The following is a 26,093-nucleotide window of genomic DNA, read 5'->3' as shown; positions in this document are numbered from 1 at the left end:
ATGATAGCTGTTATTATAAGAGAACTCAATCAAAGGCAGGTGTGAATCCCAATTACCTCCAAAATCAAGAACACAAGATCGGAGCATATCCTCAAGAGTTTGAATAGTTCGCTCAGACTGACCGTCAGTCTGAGGATGATATGCCGTACTCATGTCCAAGCGAGTTCCTAGCGCAGATTGGAGAGATTTCCAAAAGCGAGATATAAAACGGCCATCGCGATCGGATATGATGCTCAAAGGAGTACCATGGCGGCAGACAATTTCCTTGACATAAAGCTGCGCGAGTTGCTCAACACGGTAGTTTTCACGAATGGGCAGAAAGTGAGCAGACTTAGTCAATCGATCCACTATTACCCAAATGCTATCATGTTTGCTTGCTGTCAAAGGTAACTTGGTAATAAAGTTCATCGCTACACATTCCCATTTCCACGTAGGAATTTCTGGTTGTTCGAGCAAACCAGATGGGCGTTGGTGTTCAGCTTTCACTTTAGAACAAGTCAGACATCTAGCTACGAACACAGCAATATCCTTTTTCATACCGGGCCACCAATAAGTAATGCGCAAATCCTTGTACATCTTATCGGCGCCAGGATGAACGGAATACCGAGATTTATGCGCCTCACTCAGGATATCAGCGCGAAGATTCTCATCAAAGGGAATCCAGATGCGATTGAGATAGCAGAGAATTCCACTCAGATTAGGGACAAAGAGTGCTTCCGCGCCACACGCTAACTCGGCGCGAAGATTACCATTACTGATGGATGCGCGCTGCGCGTCACGAATACGCGATTCAAGGTTGCTTTGAATCGGCGCGAAGTGAAGCTGGGTGCGCGGCAAGATACAGTTAAGTTGGCAGGGTTTTCGGCTGAGCGCGTCGGCTACCACATTAGCCTTACCAGGATGATACCGGATCTCACAATCGTAATCGCTGATGAGTTCGTTCCATCGGCGTTGTCTCATGTTGAGTTCCTTTTGATCAAAGATATGCTGAAGGCTTTTATGGTCAGTGTAGAGGATACACTTAGTACCATAAAGGTAGTGTCTCCAGATCTTCAAGGCAAAAACAACTGCACCAAGTTCGAGGTCGTGAGTTGTATAATTCTTTTCATGAACCTTAAGTTGCCTTGATGCGTAAGCGATAACCTTGCCTCGTTGCATAAGAACACAACCGAGACCTTGGTTGGAGGCATCGCAATACACGACAAAATCATCATTACCCTCAGGTAACGCAAGAACAGGAGCTTCACACAACAATCGCTTGAGCGTCAGAAAGGCTTCTTCTTGCTTCGAGCCCCAAATATACGGTTTACCTTTGTGCGTTAGAGCTGTTAAAGGCAAAGCGATCTTCGAGAAGTTCGAAATGAAACGCCGGTAGTAACCAGCTAAGCCCAGAAAGGAACGGATCTCAGAAGGAGAGGATGGCGTAATCCAGTTCTTGATTGCTTCAATCTTGGATGGGTCGACATGAATACCCATCTTGTTTACAACATGACCAAGAAACTGTACTTCATCAGACCAGAAATCACACTTGGAAAGCTTAGCATAGAGTTGCTCGGCTCTAAGCTTTTGCAATACCAATCGGAGATGTTGCTCATGCTCGGCCTTGGTCTTAGAATACACCAGAACATCATCGATAAACACAATCACGAATTTATCCAAGAAAGGCCTACACACCCGATTCATTAGATCCATGAAAACGGCGGGTGCGTTGGTTAAACCGAAGGACATGACCAAGAATTCAAAATGGCCATAACGAGTTCGAAAAGCAGTCTTCGGAACATCTTCATCGCGGATGCGCAACTGGTGATAGCCAGAGCGGAGATCGATCTTGGAAAAACAAGAGGCACCTTGGAGTTGATCAAAGAGGTCGTCAATACGCGGTAAGGGATACCGGTTTTTAATGGTGAGTTTGTTCAACTCGCGGTAATCTATACACATGCGAAACGATCCATCTTTCTTTTTAACGAACAACACCGGAGCACCCCAGGGCGAAGAGCTAGGGCGAATGAATCCTTTAGCAGTCAACTCTTGAAGTTGGCTTGCCAATTCTTGCATCTCAGCGGGTGCAAGACGGTAAGGAGATTTAGCTACGGGGGAAGCACCAGGGACAAGATCAACACGAAACTCGACTTCACGAGCGGGAGGGATACCAGGAAGATCATCAGGAAAAACTTCAGGGAAATCACGCACAACAGGGATATCGCGAAGCTTCTCTTCTTCAGCAGGTTTAACCACATGAGCTAAGAATGCAATACACCTTTTCCGCATGAGTCTTTGGGCTTCGGCGCAAGACATAAGTTTAAGACCGCGGGAGGGTTTTTCGCCGTAGATGTGAAGATCACCATTTTCTCGAGGAATGCGAATCAACTTCTTGGCGCAAATAACTTCGGCGCGATTATGCGAGAGCCAGTCCATACCAATGATAACATCAAAGCTTCCAAGAGGCATGGGGATGAGGTCGATCAGAAAATCGTTTTCGTTAAAATTAAGCGTGCAATCTTTAATCACTGAGTTTATTAAAACAGTTTCACCGTTAGCCAATTCAACTGAAAAATCTTCTTTTAAGTTATCGCGCGGTCGCGCAAGCTTCTGCTCGAAGGCGCGAGAGATAAAACTTCGATCGGCGCCAGTATCAAAAAGTATAGAAGCATAAAATCCGTTAAGCAAAAATGTACCATTAACTACGTCATTATTCGCTTGCGCTTGGTGCGCGGTTATGTTAAAAGCTCGTCCACGCGTCACTTGGTTTGAAATCTGGTTCACCGGATTCGCTTGTGTAATCTGAACTTGTAGCCTTGGGCACGCGTTCCGGAAATGACTGGGATCACCGCAGTTAAAGCACGATCTGGGTCGTGGGTTTTGGTAGGTTAGTTGTGGATTCTGCGGGTAGACTGGTGGTGTTGGCGCAATTGGATTGGCGGGAAGGACTCTACAGTTTTCAGCAGTGTGACCAGTACGGCCACATCGGTTGCAAAGTCGACACGGGGTTTGGGTTGGGTGGTGAAATCTACAGGTTGGGCAAAAGGGTTGATTTCCTGTGTAAGGTTTCTTAGTTGGCGGGGCAGGGAGTGCTGGATTGGTTAAGGCATAGTTGTGGGCTACAGGAGGTGTTGGGTAAGCTGACAGAGGGTTAGGCGCGTAAACTGGGGGTTGGTAGATGGGTTGCTGGGCAATGGGCGGGTTGGTAAGCGCATAGGCCTTGCGCCTGCGCTTGAGGTTGTTACGGTTTGAGGGTTCTGGTTTGGTTTCTGTTGGTTCAGGGGCAGTCTTGGTGAGTTTGGTCTTCTCAGTTCCCCGCAGGAACAGGGTTCCTGCTCTGACATGGTTGTCGCTGAGCACAGCGGCCAACTCAATGGCGTCAGAGAGGGTAACTGGGTTTCTGGCCCATACAGAATCTTGAATTTCCATGGGGAGACCCCCAAGGAATTTCTCGATTGCTCGGCGTGAAGGGGTAACAAGGTGAGGGACCAGTAAGCTTAGCTCGTGGAAGCGCGTCGCGTACTCGCGCGCTTCGCCACTGTATTGCTTTAAGTTCCAGAATTCTTCCTCCAGGCGCTTAACTTCGTTGGGAGGGCAGAATTCTCGCGTAAGAATTTCCTTGAATTCCTCCCATGTCATGCTAGAAGCAGCCTCTGCGCCACGCGCATGAGCTACTCCATTCCACCATGTAAGCGCTCTGGATTCCAGGACACTGGAAGCATATAGGGTTCGTCTGTCTGAGGGGCATTGGGTGTGGAGGAAAGTGTTTTCTATTTTCTCAAGCCACTGGAGCATCACGGTGGCTCCTTCAAGACCTGTGAACTTTGGAGGGTTACCCGCGTTAAAGGATTTAATGTTGTAACCAGAGGTGTTGGTATTGTTTTGGCTCAAAGCTTGGGCTATCGCGGCGGCCATTTCCTGGGAACGTTGCTGTCTACGCATGCGCGAGGCTTCTCTTCTCTGAAATCGGCGAGATAGCGGAGGCATTCTATAAAAATTTTTAATTTTAGTTAATATCTTGGTTTTTTTTTTTCGCAAAGTTTTAATCTTATAAAGCTTGGTTTCACGGAGTTAGATGCTATCAAAAGTTAAAGTAAAATAAATGACCCTAATTGCAGACTTAATAAAGGTAACAAATTCGAATCAGAAATCGACAATTCATGTATCACCATGACTTTCCGAACTCCCAATTTAAAATATACGAGTAAACGAGTATTGGAGATTGACGATTCATGTATCACCATGACTTTCCAATCTTCAATATAAAATATACAAGAAAATGAGTATTGGAGGTTGACAATTCATGTATCACCATGACTTTTCAAGTCTCCAACCTCAGAAAATAATCGTAAATGGAAATTGAAAATCAACTATTCATGTATCACCATGACTTTTCGGATTTTCAAATCCCACAAACGAATATGTAAGTAAAATCAATAAAAATCGAAATTCAACAAAAATCGAAATATCGCGAAATAAAACATAAAATCATATACTGCGCAAGCGCGAGCATATTCATAAATAACGAGTAATTAACAATAAGCGCGCAAACATGAGATTTCTCTCACGCGCGAGAAGGGACTCTTAGGTATTCTAGGCCGTTACGTCTAACCACCTATCCTAAAGTCAACGAGCTCTGATACCAATCTGTAACACCCCGACCAAAGGCGGATTATACATCGGGGCGCCACATATTGTTTCATTACTCGTGACACTATTGGGTGTCAATATTTAATAAATACATTCATTCGCGCACGCGCAGGGTAAAAGTAGATAACATAAATCATCATAAATCAATATATTATAAATCATAATATTCGAACAGCAATAACTTGTCTTGATACATTTTAATCTAGGTCCAAAATAAAGAAAACTTCCTATGTGTCCACAAGCTCCAAAACAGCTACTGCAAACCTGAACATGTGTTAAAATAAACGTCAAACACTTGCGTGTTGGTGAGAAATCAAGTTTAATACAATACATAGATAACAATAAAATCTGCGCGCAACATGTGTATGTCTGGTTTTCAACAAGGGTGTAATCTGATCGGGACCAACTCTAAGATTCATAAGACTGCCAGTGCTCACAATTGAGCTCACAAACAAGACTAACTGTGCATGTGTAAACAAAAGAGGAAAATCATAAACGATAGTTCTCCCGTGTTCATCTAATGGTACCATGAAAACTGCGGAATAGACCGACAAGACGGTTAATGATCCACACATACAAATAAACAGCCAAGTCTACGTCCTCAACACATGGGATACTGCGCGACTAAAGTTCATAAACAAGTTTAAGACTCTAAGTTTGTATGAACACATGAACATCCCAAAACATTAAAAGCAAAAAGGGATTAGGTACGAGATTACTCACTTGATAAACGATGCGGTGTAAGATAAAGCAAGAACCAACTTTAAACAAGCACAAGTTAACCTATAATTAAGATTATTGTTTTAATGATTGGTTTTAAGTCTTGATTATAAGTTAGCATAATTAATAAGTATATATTACCGGAAAAGCAGGGCAGAACAGGGAGGAAGACGGAGGCAAGAGAGGGAGGCGGCAGAGAGAGCAAGGAGCAAGAGAACAGGAGAGATTAAGTGTTTGTGTGTGATGTGTTAAGAAAATAGTACTATATATAGGCAAACCCTAGGGGACACAAACCCTAGAAAAAAAGGGGAAAAGATCTCAAAAAGTAAAAGAAAAGATATCAACAGTAAAAAGTTCTGAAAAGCAAAGATATCAAAAGATATGGTAGCAGGGAAAAAGAGAAAAAGGCTGACAGGATTCAGAAAAAGGCATGGGAGAGGACAGATAAAGTACTGGTCAAGCATGGCAAAAGCAGATTCTTAAAAGATTATGTCAGTCACTTTTTCTGTCAACCAATGGGGTTGGTGCGCATGCTGCGCCGAAAGTAACTTTTCAGACATAAAGCAGATTAGGTCAACAGCTCAAAAGATAAGACAACTCAAAAGCAACGGCTAGCTTAACAGAAGAAAACTCAAAGGGTTTAGCGCGAGAAGGCTGACACAAAAGGTCAAGAGAGCGCGAGCGCGAAGGCAGACAGAAATATCCTTAACGCGTCGCGGAAAGAACTACATTTCTAAGCGCGCCGCGGGAAGAATCACATTTCTTAGCGCGCCGCGGGAGGAACTAAAATTCCTAGCGCGCCGCGGGAAGAACTATAATTCTTCGCGCGTCGAGGGATGAACTACGATTCTTAGCGCGCTGCGAGAAGAACTACAAATCCTTAGCGCGTCGCGGGAAGAACTTCCGTCCTTCGCGCACTGCGAGAAGAATTACAATTCTTAACGCGCTGCGAGAAGAGTTCGTCTCGCGTATCGCTGAAACAGGTGGTCTTCACGCAGGATTCCTTGTAAGGGAGTCTGGCGCGTGGAGCTGCGCAGACAACCTTAGGCGGGAAGGAACAAAGGACAAGCAAAGAGTTAGAAGAAAAAGAGGGAAACAAGGCGTAAGGGCGGGACGGCGACAAGAGGGAAAAGAAGGCGGAAAGAGAGAAGGAGAGGGACGGGACGGCGGAAAGAAAGAGAGAGAAAGAGGCGGGAAGGAAAACATTATTATTATTATTAAAAGTAAAATATAAGTATAAATAAATATTAAATCATAAAAGAAAGAGATCGGGTCAGAGAAACGGGTACCTGGGTCGGGTCGGATCGGGGCAGATGTCACACTTACAGGTAACATTCATCATCATAAATTAAATGTAACTATAATCTAATCTAATTCTGACACAATATTCAACATTCGCAGATTACATTGGACGTGTAGTGAGCAACCGAACTACAGAAACCAAAAACAACTTAACATTAAGAAAGATATACATCAGAGATTTCAGGTGAAAACATAATTGATGTGCCCTTCACACAACTCATGTTGATTTAAGCTTCCATGTTTCGTAATTAATCTTCTATAATATTTTCAAAAACATGCTACTAATTCTTATCTTTTCAAACAGTGACAAACAAGTGCTCGTCACCTTATGGCCTGGTCAGATTGACTTGATCGACGACAGAACAATAGCTGGAGATACAATTGCCATCACATCAGCTAGAGTAACACAATTTGGCGGTATCTACTATAACTCAACAATTCATTTCACAATATTATGCACATTACTATATGTGCAGACTGAAGGCAAAACCTACACATGCATAGCCAGAATAAACGAAGTGGCAACCAACCGAAACTGGTACTTTGCACAGTGCTCCAGGTGCCCAAGGACTTTGTACCCAGAAGAAGAAGACGATGAAGACGGTTGCAAAACATCATTCGCTTGTCGAGACCATGAAGATATCACACCAAAATTCCAGTAAGATAATGCTTCTCATATTCCAAAATATCTATTAAACTGCATATATGATGACATATTAATCTTTTAATTATAATTTTTATATACAATTATAAAATTCCGCATGCATATGTGTGGTTCAATGTTTGTACTCCTATTTTTCACGATTACGGTCGTCAGTGGACAAAGTTATTAGTTCTGTATGTTATGTTTCGCTTTAATTTTTTCGTCTTTCAAATTTATTTTTTACACAACTTCATTAATTCTCTTTATTTTGTTTGTAGACTTTTGATTAATTAAGAAGAATCTTAACAACCGCCAAAGTAATTTTGTTTTTAACTGTATGACATACAATAGGTGCATATCATACACAGACTACATCTCATAAGACTATTGAATGATACCTAAATTCATATATGACAGGTACTGTTTGAATGCCTCGATAACTGACGACACAAACACAACAGATGTCGTGATCTATGATGAAACAATGACTGATGCACTAAGAACAGAATGCCGTGTGATGGTTTTAGACAAAGGAAACATTGACCAGAAAGTATTGCCACCAGATATCTCTGCAATGATTGGTGTTCCAAAGTTATTTGAACTAACTAAAAGGGCTGACAACTCAATATCCGTCAACAGAATAAGCGACACACCAGACACTAATGTTCTTCAGCCCAAATCGGCATCCACATCAACAAGCCTCACACCACAAACACCCGATCCAAAGAGAAAGAGGCCAATGCAAGATGTTCCAGGTATACACATCCTTCAATAACCATTAAATATTGTTATGACCAACGACAATATGTTGTTTATTGAACTAAAGCTTCAACTATCATTATGACAAATTCAGGTGAAAAGAGACAGAAGATGTAAAGGGGACTCCAACAATGCATGTTTTTTGTTAACACTTACTATAACTAGGTAAGAAACATTTAAATAATATAGCCTAAACACCAGCGATCTTAACACATAAAAAATTGAATTGAAACAGGTTTCACATGTCGAAAATTACGGGAAACTTATTTTGGCGGAACTAACGCACATCTCAAAGACATGGCTGTAAAATTATGCAAATATGTAATTACTAAAAGGCCCTACTATGTAAAAAGGCCTAACTAGATGTTATGTTAAACATAAACAAGTAGGTACATGACCACCAACGCTACGCGCCACTTTTTGTAACTCTATGGATGTTGTATCACTTTACTTCCTTTAGGTTGTTTAATGCTTAATATTATGTAAATTAAGTGTGGAGTATTCTACAGGAGTTTTTTTGATACTATGTTACATTTGCATAACAATAGCTACGAATCAACAAAAATTGCATTACACTTTAATATTCATCAAACAACACCTCAAACCCGCCGCAACCCGCAGATCAACTTTCTAGTTTAATAACATTAACAAAAATAATAAATGTTCAATTGAAAGAGAGAATATTAAAAGAAAAAAAAAAGAACGATATAATGTAGGTCAGGCCCAATAAGAAAAAAAATGGGCCTAAGAGTATAAATACAAAACCAAACTCTTAAAAACCACGTTCTCTTTTCCCTTCACTTCAAACCTTGGTGGAAGAAAGCCTGAGAACAAGTTAGCATTTGGTGGCTGGTGGTGGTTAACGACGCTAACGGTGACGGTAACGGTGACGGAAGTAACACTCACAAAATACTAATATATAGTTTTATTTTAATACTTTTGTTGTTTTGATCAGTCTACATAATAAATTCATGCAATGTTTTAACAATTGATGATTATATTTGTTGTTATATAGCAACTCAAACCCTAACTCACTCGTATTTGCCCTAATTTTGGAGTTATATGACGGCCGATTCATCTAACTCCGGCGGTTCAACGTTACTTACTCCGTGGACACAAGTTGTTCGCCGTGGAATTCAGCCGGACTCTACTGATCCGGTAACGACGGTGGATTCGCCGGTTCAGTCGCTGATTGTGGATTCTCCGGCGGTTGATTCGCCGGTTCAGTCGCCGTTTGTGGATTCTCCGGTTCAGTCGCCGTTTGTGGATTCTCCGGCGGTGAATTCGCCGTCGCCGTCGGTTTATTCGCCGGTTAAGCCGCCGAATGTGGATTCGCCGTCGCCGGAGGTGGATTTTCCGGTGACGGCGGAGACTAAGCCAGAGGTATCCGATGGTAGTAATAGTTGCGATGATGGTGGTGAAGTGAGATCAGTTTGGAGTAAACCCTTGGCTAATGGTGTTATGGAAGAAATTAGTTCTCCTGTGATGGATGATTCGTTATGGCCGGCTTTATCAGAGTCGACTCGGATCGGAGTGAAAACGGCTTTATCGGTTTCTACCGAGTCATCGTCTAAACCGGCCACTGTCTCTCAGGTTTGTTTTTAATGTTTTTTAGGCTTTTGATCAATTTAATATGTTATTATTATTATTATATCAATATTGCAATTCCTGAACTATTATATTTATAAGATTGTATATTGATTGCTTATTATAGGCACCTGTAATTCCACAACCACCTCAGAAACAACTAAAACCTAATTTGAACCCAAACCATATCCGCCAGCGTGCAACCAGACGTGGTGGAAGTACTGGCGGTGCGTCTGTAAACTACAACCGGCCACCATTGAATCCGCCACCGTTCCCACTTTTTGACATTTATGGTAATTTGGTCCCAGCAGTTACAGAATTCCCACAACCCTCTTTCAAGATCAATAATTGGTCACCTAGATCATCGAATAAGAATCCCGCTCGAAGGAATAACTTAGGGCCTAGGCCCGTAAACATCGGATATAGTGGATGGCGCGATCACCGTGGTCCACCGGGCCCACTTGTTAGAGGATTTGTTCCACCACCCTTTATTCCTTATCAATCTTTAAGGCCATATGTAGGCTATGGTAAGCTCTTATATTATTCATATCTTAATGTTTATTGTGTAAAATTGACATTAGATATTAAATTGTTTTTCGCAGAGACGGGTGCATCGTATGTATATGTCCCGGTACCACTTGTTCCTCATGGGGCTATACCTTATTGGGATACTTCTTTGCATGGTTCAATACTTAAACAAATTGAATATTATTTTAGGCGAGTTTTATATACTTTTATTGTTTAAGTTTTGTTCAAAAAGGGACTTTGTTTTTGTTAATGGCTCGTGTGTTTCTTTTGTTAATCACAGTGATGAAAATTTGGTGAAAGATAACTTTTTGAGGTCACATATGGATGATGAAGGATGGGTGCCTGTTACATTAATAGCCGGTTTTCAAAGAGTAAGTAATATTGTTACCATTATAACTTTGTTGTGTTGCTAATTAGTCGGTTAGTGTTCATTCATGATTTTTAACTTTTTATTGTGTCATGTTGTAGGTCAAAAAGTTGACAAATGACTTGCAGATGATATTGAGCTCTTTGGCATATTCAAATACTGTTGAAATTCAGGTACCTATAGTGTTTTTATTTTGGAAAACATTATTATACTAAAATGCGGTTTGATATTGCAGGGTGACAAGGTAAGGAGACGGGCTGATTGGAGGAGATGGATACACGTCCCACGTGAAGTGTTTGGCGAAGAAGCTTCGTTTCAGAAGCTCAAGTTGGAAGTTGGGCCCACCAATGAAAAACTGGTCGTAGCTAATGGCGAGTGAAGTCAAACTTTTGGCTATTTAGTCAAAGTCAACTTCTTTGACTTTGATTAGATTTAGCAGTTTTTGGTAAATAGATAACTGGTGCTTGAGAAAAGGAGAGATTTTGGATGGTTGGTTAATGAGTCTGATTGTCTGTATAGTTTACTATATGGTTTTGGTGATTTTGAGGAGCTTTGCTGTTGAAGAAAACCATTGGTTGTTGGCTTAAATCTTTTTGACTTGGATTGGATTCTTACATGTTTTTATAGGGTACACATTTTATGCTACTCTGACTTGTTTGACTAGTGGAAATTTACTGATGCTTGAAGAAGATTGTTTTGCTTTGATGTTCTTGTAGAGATATATATTTTCTATTTGGTTAAATTTGTAATCTGGAATTTTTTACAGTACATGCTCTCATTATCATGCATTTGATTCATACCTGCAAATCATTGATGCCTTAACCCTCAGATGGAACACAGTATGGGCGGGTCAGTGTCTCGTTTTAGACACCAAGCGTTGTCTACCCCCCCCCCCCCCCACATCGAACCATTTAAGTGTACAGATTACATCCGCGCCGGATATAAAGTTTATTTTGGGTTAGAACCTATCATATTTATAAATGAACAAACCTAGTATTTTTCGGCGATTAAACGCATTGTTAATATTTTAAAAATCTCCTGCTGATTATGAAATTTGCTAGTAAAATATTTTTTAGAATGTATTTGACACATCATCTTGGTAGTTTATTTAATACAATCTGGACCCTATACGTACATAGACGTACACTTAATAACATAATAACATAATTGTGTTATGACCGCTAAACTTTGACACACACAGGTTAAGCAAATTATAAACACTGATTTACATGTTATTAAAACCATTAACATGGTTTGACTAATTGTGTTGTGGTTTATATCTATATGGTTTGGTAAAAGAACACTTGTGGTTGTATGGATTATAAGGTAGCATGAGCCATGCATGTGTCACCCACAATGTAAGGCTGCTGGTTTGTAACAAGTATTGGATGGTTTTGGAAGCTTTAAAGCTGCGTAGACACCGGCAGCAAGGGCGCTCAAGGAAGCGAGAATAAATGCCGGTGCATTACCCCCACCAAATAAGGCGTCCCATGGACCCGCGCCAAGTGAGACCACCATCTGTAGTTCAAACACTTTTAATCAATATTTGAAATTACATATAATAATAATAATAATAATAATAATAATAATATATGAAGCAAAGAAAACATGCCTGAGGAACAACAACCGCAAGATTTAGCACTCCCATTGCCAATCCTGAACGCAACAAAAAATAACAAATAATAATAAAGGTAAGAAAACTGAGATATATATAAAGTTGTGCATGCGAACGAACCTTGACCACCTCCTGTATCAGCAGTCAACTCTGCGGTAATAGAGAAGGGAACGATGGAAGTCATCTGTAAAAACTATGGTCAATGAACAAAAGCATGCATTGTAAACAAGTAAATCCGAATTGGTAGTAGTTACCGCAAGGGGAAGACCGAGAATGGCAAAAATGACCAATGATGCATTCTTGATCGCAAGCATGCTTTGTTCACCGGATTGTTTGACCGAAATTAAGGTAATCATAGCGGTTGCTGCCATGCAGGCAAACAACATCAAGTTGCCTAATGCCCATACTAATCTTGAACCAATCCGTTCACTCATTGGTTCTATCAGAAAAGAACTGATACCAAGAACAATCTGCGCCAACATGAGATTAATGTACGTGGTGATCAGACGTTAACATTACAATTAACGGTGTTGTAAAACTCGCTAGACACTAGTTGGGCAGTGGGGTAGAAACTAGCGATTAATCGGGATTGGTTAGGGATTAATCGGATTGGAATTTATATGTAATACACACACACATATATATATATATATGGGCAAGTTCAAGAGGGAACTAAAAAAAAAGTGGGGAACTCCTCATTTTACATGTAAAAAATAATATAAAGCTCGATTTAACATGTAAAAAATTAGTTTTAACATAAACTTTTCTAGACTTTTTGTTTATAAATACATGTAGAAGACATTCCAATAAAAAAAAGTAATTTTGTAAAACAAAAAAATTACCGTTTTAACTGAAAATTAAAAAAATAAAAAAAAAATTTAAACGCCTTCTACATGTGTTTATATGTAAAAAGCTCTAAAAAGATTGTGTAAAAATGTGTTTTTTGCATGAAAAATGAATTTTTTTTTTTTTGTATTTTTTACATATAAAATTAAGAGTTCTCCAGTTTCCCATTTTTTTGAGTTCCCTCTTGAATCTGTTCCTATATATATATATACACACACACACACCAAATTTTATATATAATTTTTTCTATTTTGACCAAATAGCGATTAGTCAGCAGCAACTAGTCGATGGAGTAGCAACTGGCAACAAATATCAGCGCCTAGTCAGGATTTTTACAGCAAATAACAAAACGGACAAATTTGTGTTCTTACGGAATTCAACAGCAAACCAAATGCACCTTCTCTAACACCTTGATCATAAGCGTGCATTTCCGCAGCATTCCCCTCTGGGTTGCCATGATAAACCTCCCTGCCCATCCAGTCCGTGTCAAAAAGAAAAAATGGGAACCACGAAAACTGCATATATATGTGAATAATAAGTAAATAACAGTAATATAGTATATATAGTTAACCAAGTGCTTTAAAGTTTAAACTCACCCACGTAAGAGCCATTACAATAAGCACGGAGTGCATCCCCATTGGTAAATGTCGTATGCTAGTCACTACGTTAACCAAGATTGCTCTTGGACTGGCATTAAAAGTTTCAACTTCATCTTCCTCGGCCGTTGCGATAGTGATAGGAGTATCTTCGGTTTCAAAATCTGATTTCTTTTTCAACTCCCCAGCCTCATCCAAAAGCGGAGCAGAACCCAGTAACCGGTGATGCTGCTTTGATACTAACGCAACCTCTTTTGCAAAGCAGAGTGTCACCAATGTGCATAAACTAAGAAAAATCTGCATCATAGTTCGGAGAATCCGGTTCAACTAAATTCTAGCCAAGCCTCAAGGCAGATTTTTATAAATGATACCATTATATCAACAAAACGATTTTACGTCTCATTTTTAGGAAATGAATAATTGATAATGATTTAAAACTGAATACTTAGAAATTAACAAATAAAAAGTCTTGTTGTGTAACAAATCATGCTTAAAAAGAAGTTAAAGTCTCAAACTAGTAAACAATGCAAATATGATCAGACTAAAGCCGCAAATATGATAGAGACTAAAGCCGCAAAGTCTCAAGAAGTTAAAAGATGCATGGACTATTACACTTGTTCATATATATATATATATGGTCGAGATACTCTACAATAATGCCTTAACGTACGATAGGTACGCGAGACGCTCAAAGGCAAAAGTACTAAAACGCTCAACCAAACCATAAAACGATCAGCCAAAAACCTAAAACGCTCAAAAACTGTTTTCGTGAAAAAAAGTGAAAAAAAATGAAAAATTGATCGATTAACCATCCAAAACTGTTTTTTTTTTTTTGTGAACCAATGATTAATTGGATATGTATTGACGATTCCGAGATGTTTGGATGCGATTTCATGGATCGATTTCGTGTAAAAATGGATTCGCGTACCTATTGTACGTTAAGGTATTATTGTATCAGATCTTTTCCCTATATATACACACACATAGTATTGATATCATAAACTTACCACTGCAACCAAAAAAGCCGCCTTTAGATTTCCACATGCCTCACAACAAGCTCTACTTGTCAAGAAGGGAAACAAGCTGCCATTTAATGAATACATATGAGAAAATGCAACCATTAAAAAACCCTTTTAATAGTAAATTATAAAACCTTATTTTTATTATAGGTTCCATATATCATTAACAACCTGTGCCAATTTCCATATGAGCCAGCTAAAAAACCTAAAACGTTTCCAACCGCCGTCCACGAACAAAATATGGCGTTCGCTACGTTTAGCTGATGAGGGCCTAACAAATAATTTTAAAAAAGTAATCACGTGAATGAACGTTTAAAAAAATTTCATAAGGTCGGTATGATTATGAACCTGCTAAATCAGCTAGAAGAGCTCGAGCCGGGCCCTACAATATTTACTAGAATAGTTATTTGGACATACACATACGTGAATGCACGCTTACGTACAATTTAGTTAACAAAAACCTTACCTGAACAATGTTATTAGCGAGATCCAGCACCCAGAATCCTATCGTGAAGACAATAGCTGCCCTTATCCTTGTACCTTTGAATGTACTGCGTTCGTGTTACTAATTAACTCGGTTTGTTAAAAGTATCATTTATTTTATTTTATTTTATTTTTAAAGTAAAAAGCTACCTGCAATGCTCCTTTGTATCTCCAATCAAGTATCCAATGTCTACAGAAAACCCGATAAATATAACCTAAAACGAGATGATGAATGTAGTTTAGGAAGCATGAATTATCATTCACAAATTTTTTTTAACAGCTAAATGTTACACTCTACAGGTATTATGGTTTACAGAATAGATGATATATAGATTCTGCTCACAGCGATTGATATGAGGAGAGAGCCAGCGAAAATAAACGGTCGTCTTCTCCCATATTTTGAACAGCATCTATCACTCCAAATACCAACACAAGGTTGAACCTACAAATTATTATGACATTATTATTCATTTTGTATTACAATACTTTTTAATTATAAATAGATAATAACTTACAACAAAGCCAGTGATAGGACCACAAAGCCAGATAATTGAAGAGAATTTATGCCCTATTCCAAGTGTCTGTAGCATGCATGCATCCAACAAAAAGATCTTTAATTAACTAATTAAGTTAGTCAGACTACTAATCAAAGCTAGATAATATAAACGCCTTTACTAATTAACGGTTTGGTTTCACGGTTTAGGCTTATTAAAGTTTTATAAAAATGGAATAAAATATATATAATGGAAAGGTTATACAAAATACATAGAGCGACTGTTTAAAATAACCAACTATCTATGTATAATCAATATATATATATAATCTAAATATTTAAAAGAAGCTTGATCTCTTTAATGTGCCAAACTAAATTAGTGGTTATATCAGCAAAACAACAGTAGTATTGATGTCATGATTAAAGAATGAATCTTGAACTTGTAATGGAGCTAGGGGAAAGAAACTTGCAAGCTTTATTTGTGGGATACACATTCCATTAGAAAATAAGTAGTCTTAGAACATTCACAACACGTTTACTATATTTTGTGAGGGGTTTTGTAAATTACAGGATGTTAGGATGTTAGGAATAGTTGAGAAAATTACATTTTAAAATACACTGTTCACACTATTTAACTTTTTAATATATTCTTAAAATGGTGATTAGTGGAAGAGAGAAAAGACAATGTGATAAATATTTGAAAAGATATTATTTAATTCAGGAAAAAAATATAGTAATTTTTAATATAAATGTATGGATACAAATAAAAGATCAGCTGATATGCTCTAATACTAACAATCAATTAAAAAATGGGCAAAGCTCAACTCACAAACACAAACAATTAAATTAAAAATTAATACTCCCTCCGTCTCATTAACTATTAAAAGTGTCTACATTTTCTTTTATATTTGTCTCATTATAAGTGTCAACTTTCAAAATTTATTAATCAATTCCAAGTTTAACTTTAAACACACACAACTAACATTAATAAATAATATTAATGGATCCACTTATCAAGAACATTATTGTCATTTGGTTGGTAAGTAAAGAAAACAATATTTAATCTACTTTAAATTTTGTATTTTTCAAACTAAAACACTTTGACCAAACGGGGAGTACTATACTACAAAATATGTAAATAAATAATATAAAATACATATTATAAAACTTATGATATCCGCTTTTATAGTATAAACTGCAAACCAAACTATTTGTTATATTTTAAAAACTTTGAAACCAACCAATCGAAATTAAAAAAAACGATCACGAAACTAAACCGATGACCGATCTAAAACCGAACCATGAACACCCTACGTAACTATAAGCAAGATGATCGATCATAATGACCTGGATATAGGGTGTAAGAAGGGAGAGTTGCAAAGCCCAACCAAATTGAACACCAGCAGCCACGGTACAGCACAAAACCAAGGTAATCAAACTACACTCTTGCATGTGTGCTTGTGCTTTTGGTTGTGCTTCAGGGTATTCTTGTTCGGCCAAAGTCGTCATTTCAACCTGCTTGAGGTTCTTGTAAGGCACACGTATCTCCATCCTTCAAACTTAACTTTGATACAACAATATTATTATTTATTAGACCGGCCGGAGGAAGCTTTGGTATGCTATGTTATTTCCTGAATTAAAATTCAAAGCGGCGACCAACACGTAGACATGCTATAATTCTGCCATGTACATCTATCACTTTTGTCAACTGGCCCACGTATGTATGTATGCATGTCTCTTATCCACCTGTATATATCTTTTCCTTTTTTATATCTTTTTCTTTTTATTTATTTTGTTACATTATATTATATAAATGTATAAAACTGAAATTTAACGCCCAAGAAAGAGATCAATCGTCTGGAAAAATAATTTTAATATTAGAACGTAGGAAACAATATTAATCTATCAAATTATGAGACTATAGGAAACAACTAATTTATACTTAAGCAATGTTTTATAATAACAAAAAAATAACCTAATAATAATAAGAAAAGAATCATAATCAACAACCGAATAATAACAATAAGAGTAAAAGAAAATTACGTAATAAACAACAAAATACAAATCAACAAATATGTATAACGTCTCATATTTGGAAATCAATAAATACGAACAAAAAATAAGAGCGGATACTTATAACAACATAATAATAAACAAATTGATTCTCATTGTTTTCATGTTAAGAATTATCTGTGTGTGAACTTGAAACTGTTAATTTGTTTACTTTAAATTGGTGGTGAACATAAAACCAGTTTTTTGAGCCGGAACCGGTTTTTAACCGAAAGAAAGACTTCGGGTATCCACCGAACCGCATGTTGGTAACCGGTTTTAGTTTTGGAGCTTAATGGACCTGAATAACCTTTACCTGAATTAGTCTTAAACCCGAACCCACCTTCAACAATTTGGGTTGGTTTATGGGTTGATTTCTGCAGTTGCAAGTTAACCGACATTTATCGGTATGCTATATGACGCGCTATTAGGCTTGGAAGTTCAAGCTTTGAACTTGTTAAAATTGTTTGTTATATTACTGCGTGATAGTGTATTGAATGTTACAATATTTTCAATTTTCATTATGTTCATTTATTTTTATATTCCAGTTAACAAACATTAAAGTGTGAATTAAATTCCAGATAGTTTACTTTTATTTCAGTTTGAGACTTTGAATCCATTTAAGCGTATGAATTTTGCATACACATACATTTCACGGCCCAATATCAACTTTATGTTGGTAATTTTGATCATAGCCCATTGGAAATTTTATTTGTTGAATGTGACCCGAAACCCAACCGTGCTAGCCCGATCCATTGCACCCCAAAGGCCCAAACCCGAACAACCAACTTATAAACGGATCAGCATTTGGGTTAATTTTTTTTTACCCGAACCTAAAAAAAAATACCCAAAGAACAGCTTTAACATAACATAATCATTCATTCATTTTAGCTTCAACAAATAAACAAACATATTCGATCAAAATATCAAATTCAAATCTTTGGACGAGATCATGGGTTCTAATGCCGAGTCTTAACCACTAGACCATGGTTTACTTTGTTTATGAAGTCACTCAACATTTCATGTGTGGGCTCACTCCAAATTTATATATATATGTTCTATTAAAAACCCGAAACTCAGTGGGTTCCCGTGAACCCATAACCTACTATGTAGATCCGCTCCTAAATAGTGTAGTCCAACATATTTTTATTTATCTTAATAAATGTTATTTCCCTTTTTAAGTTTGTTTGTAAATCTGTCTATTATCAATAATTACAAGAAAAATTCATTTCAAGTTGTCTTAAATGGGTCTTATTTTGGATTTATTTTAGGTCTTTGATAATTGGTCAAAGGTTCGCATTATGTTATAACTTGAGCCAAGTAATCCATATTTTTAGACTAATGAGGCATAATTTAAGATACATGTGATTATAAAATAAGTGTTTTGCATATACATGTGTCTATAAAATATTTGAAGTGTGAATTAAATTATAATAAAATTGTTACTTAAAGTTAAATCGTGAAAAAAACAATGATGATAAAAACATAACCGTTATAGATCAAATACATGTAAGAATTGGATGAAACGCAAAAGATTATACATGTTCACGAGAAAACTTGTCCTCCAAAGGAAGTGATACTTGAGGCGTGATAAGCTTTGACACTAAACAAAAATTTAATGAAATTTGACAAATAAGCCAACTTGAAGGATCCAAGAATATGTTTTTCTATATGTGTTAACAGTTTAAATTTCATATTTATTTGTCACTCAGGAGATTTAAACTCTAACCACATAGAAAGAGATAGTCGTATCTAACACTTTGACACCGTCAAAAGTCAGAACAATTATAGGTGACTAACTTGATGGAATATAAAAAGTATAAAATATTAGGACATTAATTTTAAGGACTTCCGAACTAGATTTTTCAAATTCTTGAATGGAAATGGATATTTATAGCAAAGTGGGAAGAAAATAGTTGTAAGTTGGGAAGAATGAAGAAGATAACCATTTGGGGATTCATGACGTCATGAAACATTACTATGTTACGTGTAAAGATAAAATAAATGTGCCTATTTCTACTTCCTACTTCCTAGTGCTATGTAAGCAAAGTCCATTTATGATTTTACCCGTTTAGCATTGCTTAAAGTCATAATTTTTTTATTATAGCCTTGTTGAAAATTGCAATTAATAACCATCATTTTGATATAATTATATAGATTTTCGTTTCACATAATACTTAATAGAATAGAGATTTGAGTCTTTGTAATAAAAATTATATATAAAAGAACTTGAAATATGAAATACATGTCAATCAAAATAGCATCAAAACTTCCAACCGCCATCTATAATTATATAGATTTTCGTTTCACATAATACTTAATGTGAATTACATAGGTGGAATCAATGTTTTCAGACCCGGCCCGGATGTTGACCCGAACGTCTTACCGGGTCAAAGGTCGGACTGACCCGGGAGGGCGGACCGGTGTTTGACCCGGATGACGTCATGAATAATATATTTACATTTTTATATATAATATTGATGGACTGTTTAAGTTTTATTAAAACTTTGAAGGGTCAAATATGTAAAGTAGAGATAAAATTCTTAACAAAACTAAATAATTAGTATACCAAAATAAAACTAACTTAATTGCACACTCTCTCTCTCTCTCTCTCTCTCTCTCTCTCTCCGCTATTTTCCCTAACCCTAAAAGACCACTATCACAAAGTTTCCAACCGCCACTATCACAAACATTCCGCCGGCCGCCGCTGCTTGTAGAACCATCGCCACTCACATCCACCATTGCTCACCATCAATGATTATAATAACAATCTTAGATCTGCCATTATTATAGCTTTCAATATCTTCTTTTTCTTCTATTTTGTCTTCAAAGATCTGGGCATCTTCTGCCACTCCGATCGAAGATTGGGTTTTAAGACGGTGGTGAGGTCGTTGGATGGAGGTGCGGCTGGATGGATATTCTGCGTATTATCAATTTATCACTTAAAAAACAAATCTGCCGGTCCGAACGCCGGGTCACCGGGTCCGGTCCAACCGGCGCCCGCGCAGACCGGCCGGCCTAATAGTAAACGGGTCTTACACCCCTACCCGGACCGGTATTAAGGCCGGGTCCCGGTCCGACCGGCCGGGCCGGGTTTCAAAACATTGGGTGAAATTGGTGGGTTAGTTGTTGTCGTGTAATATTTCATCATAAAGACAATTTGTTAATAACACGTAATGAATAGTTGATATATTTAAGTCAATATTGGGGATAATAAGTCTGGTATGCAAGTAAAATAGATAAGTGAAGTAGAATGCATAGATAAACTATAATTTAGAGATTTTTAGCCTTAATGTTTATAAATTTTTGATATATTACAAATGCATTTCACAATCATCACTTTTTTTTATATAATTATACAAACTCTAGTTAAATTTAAAGATGAAAATTTTAGAAATATGTCAATCAAGACAGTGTCAAAACTCAATAAATATAAACTACATGCATGAAAATGTTGTGTGAGTTGTTATCGTGTATCACGATGTTCCGTCATAAAAAGACGATTTGTTGATAATACGTAAGTGAAAAATTGATACACGTATAATTATATAAAATTTTGTTTTTACATGCTTATAGAATATGAGAGATTTAGAATTTATAAAAACTTTGAAGATAAAAAGGAAAACTAAAACACAAATTAAATATTGTTTTTTTTTCAAATTATACGATATTATAATATAATAACTGTTTTATCGCGTGCTACAATATTTCATCACAAAAAGATGATTTGTTGATAATGCTTAAGTAGAAAGCACAACATGATGACACATATCCCATTCATTTAACCCAACAATAATCATAAAACATGTATCTTTTACAACTTATTGATTATGACCATTTCATCATATTTCCATGTTGATTGAATGCAATACAACCAATTTTGCCTTTCTTTATGTCACAAAACATGCATGACTTCTCCTAGGCTTTTTCTCTTCTTGACAATTGTACCACAAACAACAAAACAAAAGACTCTCTCTACCCTCCACTATTTTTAGTCCATTTGATTACCTAAGCACAATCCACTCTTCACCAAGTCCCCTTTTGACCCTTTTCACTTTTCTCTTTTTGAACCTTATATATATTATACATACATACAAAACATATCATAACAATAACTTATTATTATTAACTCCCCATTTAAGAGGGAACTAACTAAACCTCTGCCATTTCTATAGCCTTTTTAGAAAGAGAAAATCATGCTTCTGTTCTGATGCTACAAATAAAGAGCATGACCCTTCTACCTTATTAGCTTTTCTAACCTACTCTCTTCTTCCATTATTCAGAAATTTGAATAAAGACTGTTGTTATTACCTTATGGCTGTTCAAGCACAGTTTTATTCTGATCATCATAATAATAATAATAATAATAATAATAACATGGGTTGCTCTAATATGCCTCAAGATTGGTGTTACATGTCTAATTCTTCTCTTTTTGGATTTGGAGATGAATATCAACAAGACCAAGGGTTGCTTGATTCTCAAAAGGTTGTGAATTTTGATTCGGGTTATCGAAATCTTGTTTCGACATCGAATTCAAGAGGAAATGGGATGATTGGGTTTCAAAATCTGTCTTGTGAGCTTGAGAGACAAAGGTTGGAGATGTATTGTTTTCTTCATTTGCAGGTTAGTTTTGTTTCTTTATTCTATTCGGGTAATTGTAAATGAGTCGAGCTGACGAGGTCGAGTTATTTTAACGAACTTAAATAATGAGAGCTCAGAGCTCGACTTGGCTCGTTTATTATTTAAACTTTATTAAATTTTAGAAACACATGTATATAAAATAAAAATAATATTTGTAACATACACGTAATGTGTAGAATTTATAAACTACAAAATTCATAATTTATACACACAAAAATTCAATTTATAATTTATATATATTAAATATTTGGTTTTATCTTTTTCATAATTGTTCATATTAAAATTTTCTATATCAGGACAATTTTATATTCTTTATATTCTGTCATTTAAAAATATCATACGTGTTAATTTAAGCTAGCAGGCTAACTAGTGAGCCACGAGTCAACCTTGGCTCGAGCTAGGCTTGTTTATAGATCGAGTTGGCTCGGCTCGGCTCGGTCAGGCCGAGGTGGACTACAGCACAATACCCATTTTTTAGAGGTGGCCAAAGTATCTTTATTTACTATTATACATATATAAAATTAATTTAAAACTTTATAAATACAAACTTATTACACACTAATTATCATATAAAAAAGTGTAGTTTTTTTAACATCCAAGAGGGACCCGAAGTTTTTATTTTTTATCTATTATGCGCGTTCTACGGAATAGTCCTTGTCTCAAGTCGTTTACAAACAAGTCTGTTTCAAGTGAGTAGCGAGCTTTTTGAACTATCTTATCTATGGGCATGTTTAAATTTACCTTTTTAGTGTTTTTACAACTTGTGATTTGTTAAAGCAGAATGAGAACTTGAAGGCTGTTTTAAATGAAGAAACAAGAAAACGAGAATTGATCTTGATACATAATTATGAATCAAAGATGAAGGCGATATTCGACGAAAAAGACGAGGTTTTAAACACCGCAACAATAAGAGCAAAAAAGCTTCAAAATTATGTACTGATGGCTGAAAAAGAAGCCAAGATTTGGGAGAAAAAAGCCATTGAAAGTGAAGCAATCATGACAGACCTTAATAAAAAACTTATACAAGCTAGAGCAAGAACATATGAAGATGCAGAATCAGTGTGTAATAATAATAATAATAATAATAATAATAATAATAATGGGAAAGAAAGACAAGAGAAGATGGTATGCAAGATGTGTCACGTGAGGAGCACGTGTGTGCTGTTGTTGCACACATTGTGAAGGTCTAGTGATGTTTTGTCCTGTTTGTGAAACTGTGAAAAATGGTAATTTAGAGGTTTTCTTTGGTTTAAACTGAGGAGGGTAGAATAGTCAGGAAAAAAACACTACAAAAAAATTGGTTTAAGGCAACCTTTATTTCACTAAAAAAGCTGCATTAGGTGAAGTTGTATTAGGTCTAATGCAGCCTTTTTTGTGAAATAAAAGTTGCCTAAGGCCATATTTTTTGTAGTGAAAGTTTTATAAAATGTTGAAGTTAGGTTATGTTTATCAGAAATATATTTTGGCACTACTATCAATAGAAAAGATCCAAAATAGTAACGGGTATGACGGGAAAATGTTAAAAAAATAAAAAATGTGGTGTTTTGTGAAGAATCTTTATTATTGCAATTTGACCCCTTTTAGTTTTATGGCTTACCATTTTCTTTATAAGTGTTATTGTTATTTAAATAATTATTACCTATTAGTTTCTTATTTACTTGAATTATTGGTCATTTAAATGTTAAGATAGATGAAAAACTGAGTGTGAAAAAAAGGCAGAACAAAAGGATGATTAAAGCTCAAATAAATATGAACTAGATATGTGATTATAGATATTACGTGAGTTCATGTCATGTATCATCGTTGATTATTTATAAAAAGTATGTATTCTGATTTTACATGATGAAAATATTATACATGAGTTGTGTTTGCATAGCACATACATTTACACAAGTATTGATGAGAATAATACTTTATACTAGTGATATTTAACAAATCATAGTTCGAATACTCGAATTAACCAAATCAAATTGTTCAAATTTGAGTAATTCAAAATTTGATTTGAATCAAGTTCGATATCAACTTTCAGCAACAACTATGATCGAGCCAACAGGGCAGCTGTAGAAACCTTTAGCCTCGAAACCAACCAAGCCAACCATCGGCAAGAACAACACCTTTTCACTTTTTGATACCAACTACAAGTTATTATCTATGTCAATTCAAATGCTAATACTAAGACGACTCTCAAACGATGATGTGTGTAAAACGCAAAGTGTGCATATCGCATATCGCAAGTGTGCTAATACGAAGACGATTCTCAGACGATTCTCAATACGTCATATTACGCATATCGCATGCGATCACAACTTATGAGGTTCTACATTTCTACCATACTCTCATTGACACAATTTCTCACATAGTTTTTCAACTTCATCACTTTAAGCATCCGTCTTTAATTCAACTTATCCTTATTTTGGAGGATTCTTTAACACTAATAATAATAATAATGCTATTAAGAAAAGTTACATATAGAAAATAAGTGAAATAAACTCTTAGAAATGGTTTATAAATTTTTATTATTTAAATATTTGATTTGATAGTTATGACTTATGAGTTCTGAAATGAAAATGGGGGGTTGTACAAGAAAGGCCCCCCATTTACTTGCTTTTTAGCTGACATATATATAAGATGATTTTTATTACTCAAAGCTTTCTACAGATTTGGCCGACTGCCAGTCGTATCATATATTCATACATGCAAGAAAAACACTTTCTTCTGTTTCCAATTTAGCCCTGCCCTACAATGCTGCAGTCTATCACTTGTACTCTCCTGCAACAAAAAGTTGTACTTATCCTCCCCCCTACAACCCTATATCCCAAAGTCCCATTCATTTTCATATCTACTTTTCCAAATTTGTTAAATAAACAATAAATACATTTTGACAATATATCGGTTAATGTCTTTTGATGCGTGTGTAACTAGAAGTGAGCATATATCGGTTCGGTTCGGTTAGGTTATTTCACTTCACCTGAAGAAACACTAACCGGACCCCGGACAGATTACCGGTAACCTGGGGGTTGGAGAGATGTTTCCCACGAGGGGTTAGACCCTTGGAAGATGGTTCTTCTGATAACCTGCAAAACAGACACCGTGAGCTCGTCACTTAGAAGGGGGGGGTTCCTCCTTGTGACCACCCTCCGGCGTGAGAATCAGACTAGATTGCTCTTTAAATATAAAAGTATATTAAGAGATTGCTAGAGCAGATATCAGGTATAATATGATGATAATGTAGTAAGATATGTTGTGTTTAGATGATCATACCATTTGGGGTATTTATAGCCGAAGGTAGGTTTCCAAGGAGGTATGGCCGGCTGCAACAGTGTTCCTGTTCATCAACAGTAGCCTACGCACGTGCCCTGCTGGTAGTTGGTGGGTAGGCAGCGGCTGATAGTGACCAGGCCTGCTGTATACTATTCCCTTTCTACCAACTGCCGGCTACGCACGTGGTATGACAGTAGTTGGTGAGTAGGCAGCGGCTTAATAGTGATACAGTACAGGAGCATGCTGCTCGCCATACTGTATCAGTGAGCTGTCGTATCCCTGATCAGATCTTTCGCCCATACCTCGTCAGGTACAGTAAAAGGTCCTTCAGTATACAGACTGGCTTATTTGGGCGGGAGTATTCCCCCTCCCGCCTCTGTGCGGGATTGCTCCCGGCTTTGCTCATTCCTTCAGGTGACACTGAATGATCGAGAGCTAAGTACCTAGTGCGTGTAGCCATGCTGCGCGGGTGGCCTTCCCTCATGGCTTGTATCCGAGGCTGCGGGAACAGGCGGAGTCCTTCACCATGGGAGGCATTTCCTGCGGGAACAGCTT

General features: G+C 36.9%; 3 protein-coding genes across 3 annotated transcripts; 2 read left to right on the top strand and 1 right to left on the bottom strand.

Moving 5' to 3' along the window:
- Positions 1-9,115: 9,115 nt before the first annotated feature.
- Positions 9,116-11,214, top strand: LOC143572126 (la-related protein 1C-like). The gene is made up of 6 exons (XM_077057367.1): positions 9,116-9,646; positions 9,768-10,167; positions 10,243-10,357; positions 10,449-10,539; positions 10,637-10,708; positions 10,771-11,214. Exons 1-6 carry the CDS (start codon positions 9,116-9,118, stop codon positions 10,912-10,914), a joined length of 1,353 nt encoding a protein of 450 aa, XP_076913482.1. The 3' UTR covers positions 10,915-11,214.
- Positions 11,215-11,878: 664 nt separating this feature from the next.
- Positions 11,879-17,306, bottom strand: LOC143572119 (sucrose transport protein SUC3-like). Its single transcript, XM_077057360.1, has 14 exons — positions 16,935-17,306; positions 15,610-15,675; positions 15,438-15,536; positions 15,245-15,309; positions 15,078-15,162; positions 14,960-14,993; positions 14,783-14,882; positions 14,600-14,675; positions 13,593-13,889; positions 13,368-13,511; positions 12,405-12,620; positions 12,271-12,334; positions 12,148-12,191; positions 11,879-12,053 (listed from the first exon to the last, which is right to left on the bottom strand). The coding sequence occupies exons 1-14, from the start codon at positions 17,136-17,138 to the stop codon at positions 11,883-11,885; spliced, it is 1,665 nt and encodes a 554-aa protein (XP_076913475.1). The 5' UTR covers positions 17,139-17,306; the 3' UTR covers positions 11,879-11,882.
- Positions 17,307-21,407: 4,101 nt separating this feature from the next.
- On the top strand, positions 21,408-23,567 carry LOC143572118 (uncharacterized). Its single transcript, XM_077057359.1, has 2 exons — positions 21,408-22,259; positions 23,058-23,567. The coding sequence occupies exons 1-2, from the start codon at positions 21,951-21,953 to the stop codon at positions 23,457-23,459; spliced, it is 711 nt and encodes a 236-aa protein (XP_076913474.1). The 5' UTR covers positions 21,408-21,950; the 3' UTR covers positions 23,460-23,567.
- Positions 23,568-26,093: the final 2,526 nt, after the last annotated feature.

Source organism: Bidens hawaiensis, unplaced genomic scaffold (genome assembly GCF_021521415.1).
Source record: "Bidens hawaiensis isolate Kalapana, Puna unplaced genomic scaffold, B.hawaiensis_p1.1 tig00025751_1, whole genome shotgun sequence".
In the NCBI taxonomy this organism is placed as follows: Eukaryota; Viridiplantae; Streptophyta; class Magnoliopsida; order Asterales; family Asteraceae; genus Bidens; species Bidens hawaiensis.
This window is presented reverse-complemented; position numbering and strand designations above follow the sequence as displayed.

What these genes read in the sequence shown, in the direction of transcription:
- LOC143572118 (XM_077057359.1), top strand. Translation starts at nt 21,951, where the DNA reads ATGGCTGTTCAAGCACAGTTTTATTCTGATCATCATAATAATAATAAT. An exon ending in ATTGTTTTCTTCATTTGCAG is followed by an intron (nt 22,260 to 23,057) that starts GTTAGTTTTGTT and finishes TTGTTAAAGCAG; the next exon opens with AATGAGAACTTGAAGGCTGT.
- LOC143572119 (XM_077057360.1), bottom strand. Translation starts at nt 17,138, where the DNA reads ATGGAGATACGTGTGCCTTACAAGAACCTCAAGCAGGTTGAAATGACG. An exon ending in CTCTCCTCATATCAATCGCT is followed by an intron (nt 15,310 to 15,437) that starts GTGAGCAGAATC and finishes ATCTCGTTTTAG; the next exon opens with GTTATATTTATCGGGTTTTC. An exon ending in TTGGTTTGCTGTTGAATTCC is followed by an intron (nt 12,621 to 13,367) that starts GTAAGAACACAA and finishes ATGTTGGCGCAG; the next exon opens with ATTGTTCTTGGTATCAGTTC.
- LOC143572126 (XM_077057367.1), top strand. Translation starts at nt 9,116, where the DNA reads ATGACGGCCGATTCATCTAACTCCGGCGGTTCAACGTTACTTACTCCG. An exon ending in AAGGCCATATGTAGGCTATG is followed by an intron (nt 10,168 to 10,242) that starts GTAAGCTCTTAT and finishes TGTTTTTCGCAG; the next exon opens with AGACGGGTGCATCGTATGTA. An exon ending in CAAATTGAATATTATTTTAG is followed by an intron (nt 10,358 to 10,448) that starts GCGAGTTTTATA and finishes TGTTAATCACAG; the next exon opens with TGATGAAAATTTGGTGAAAG.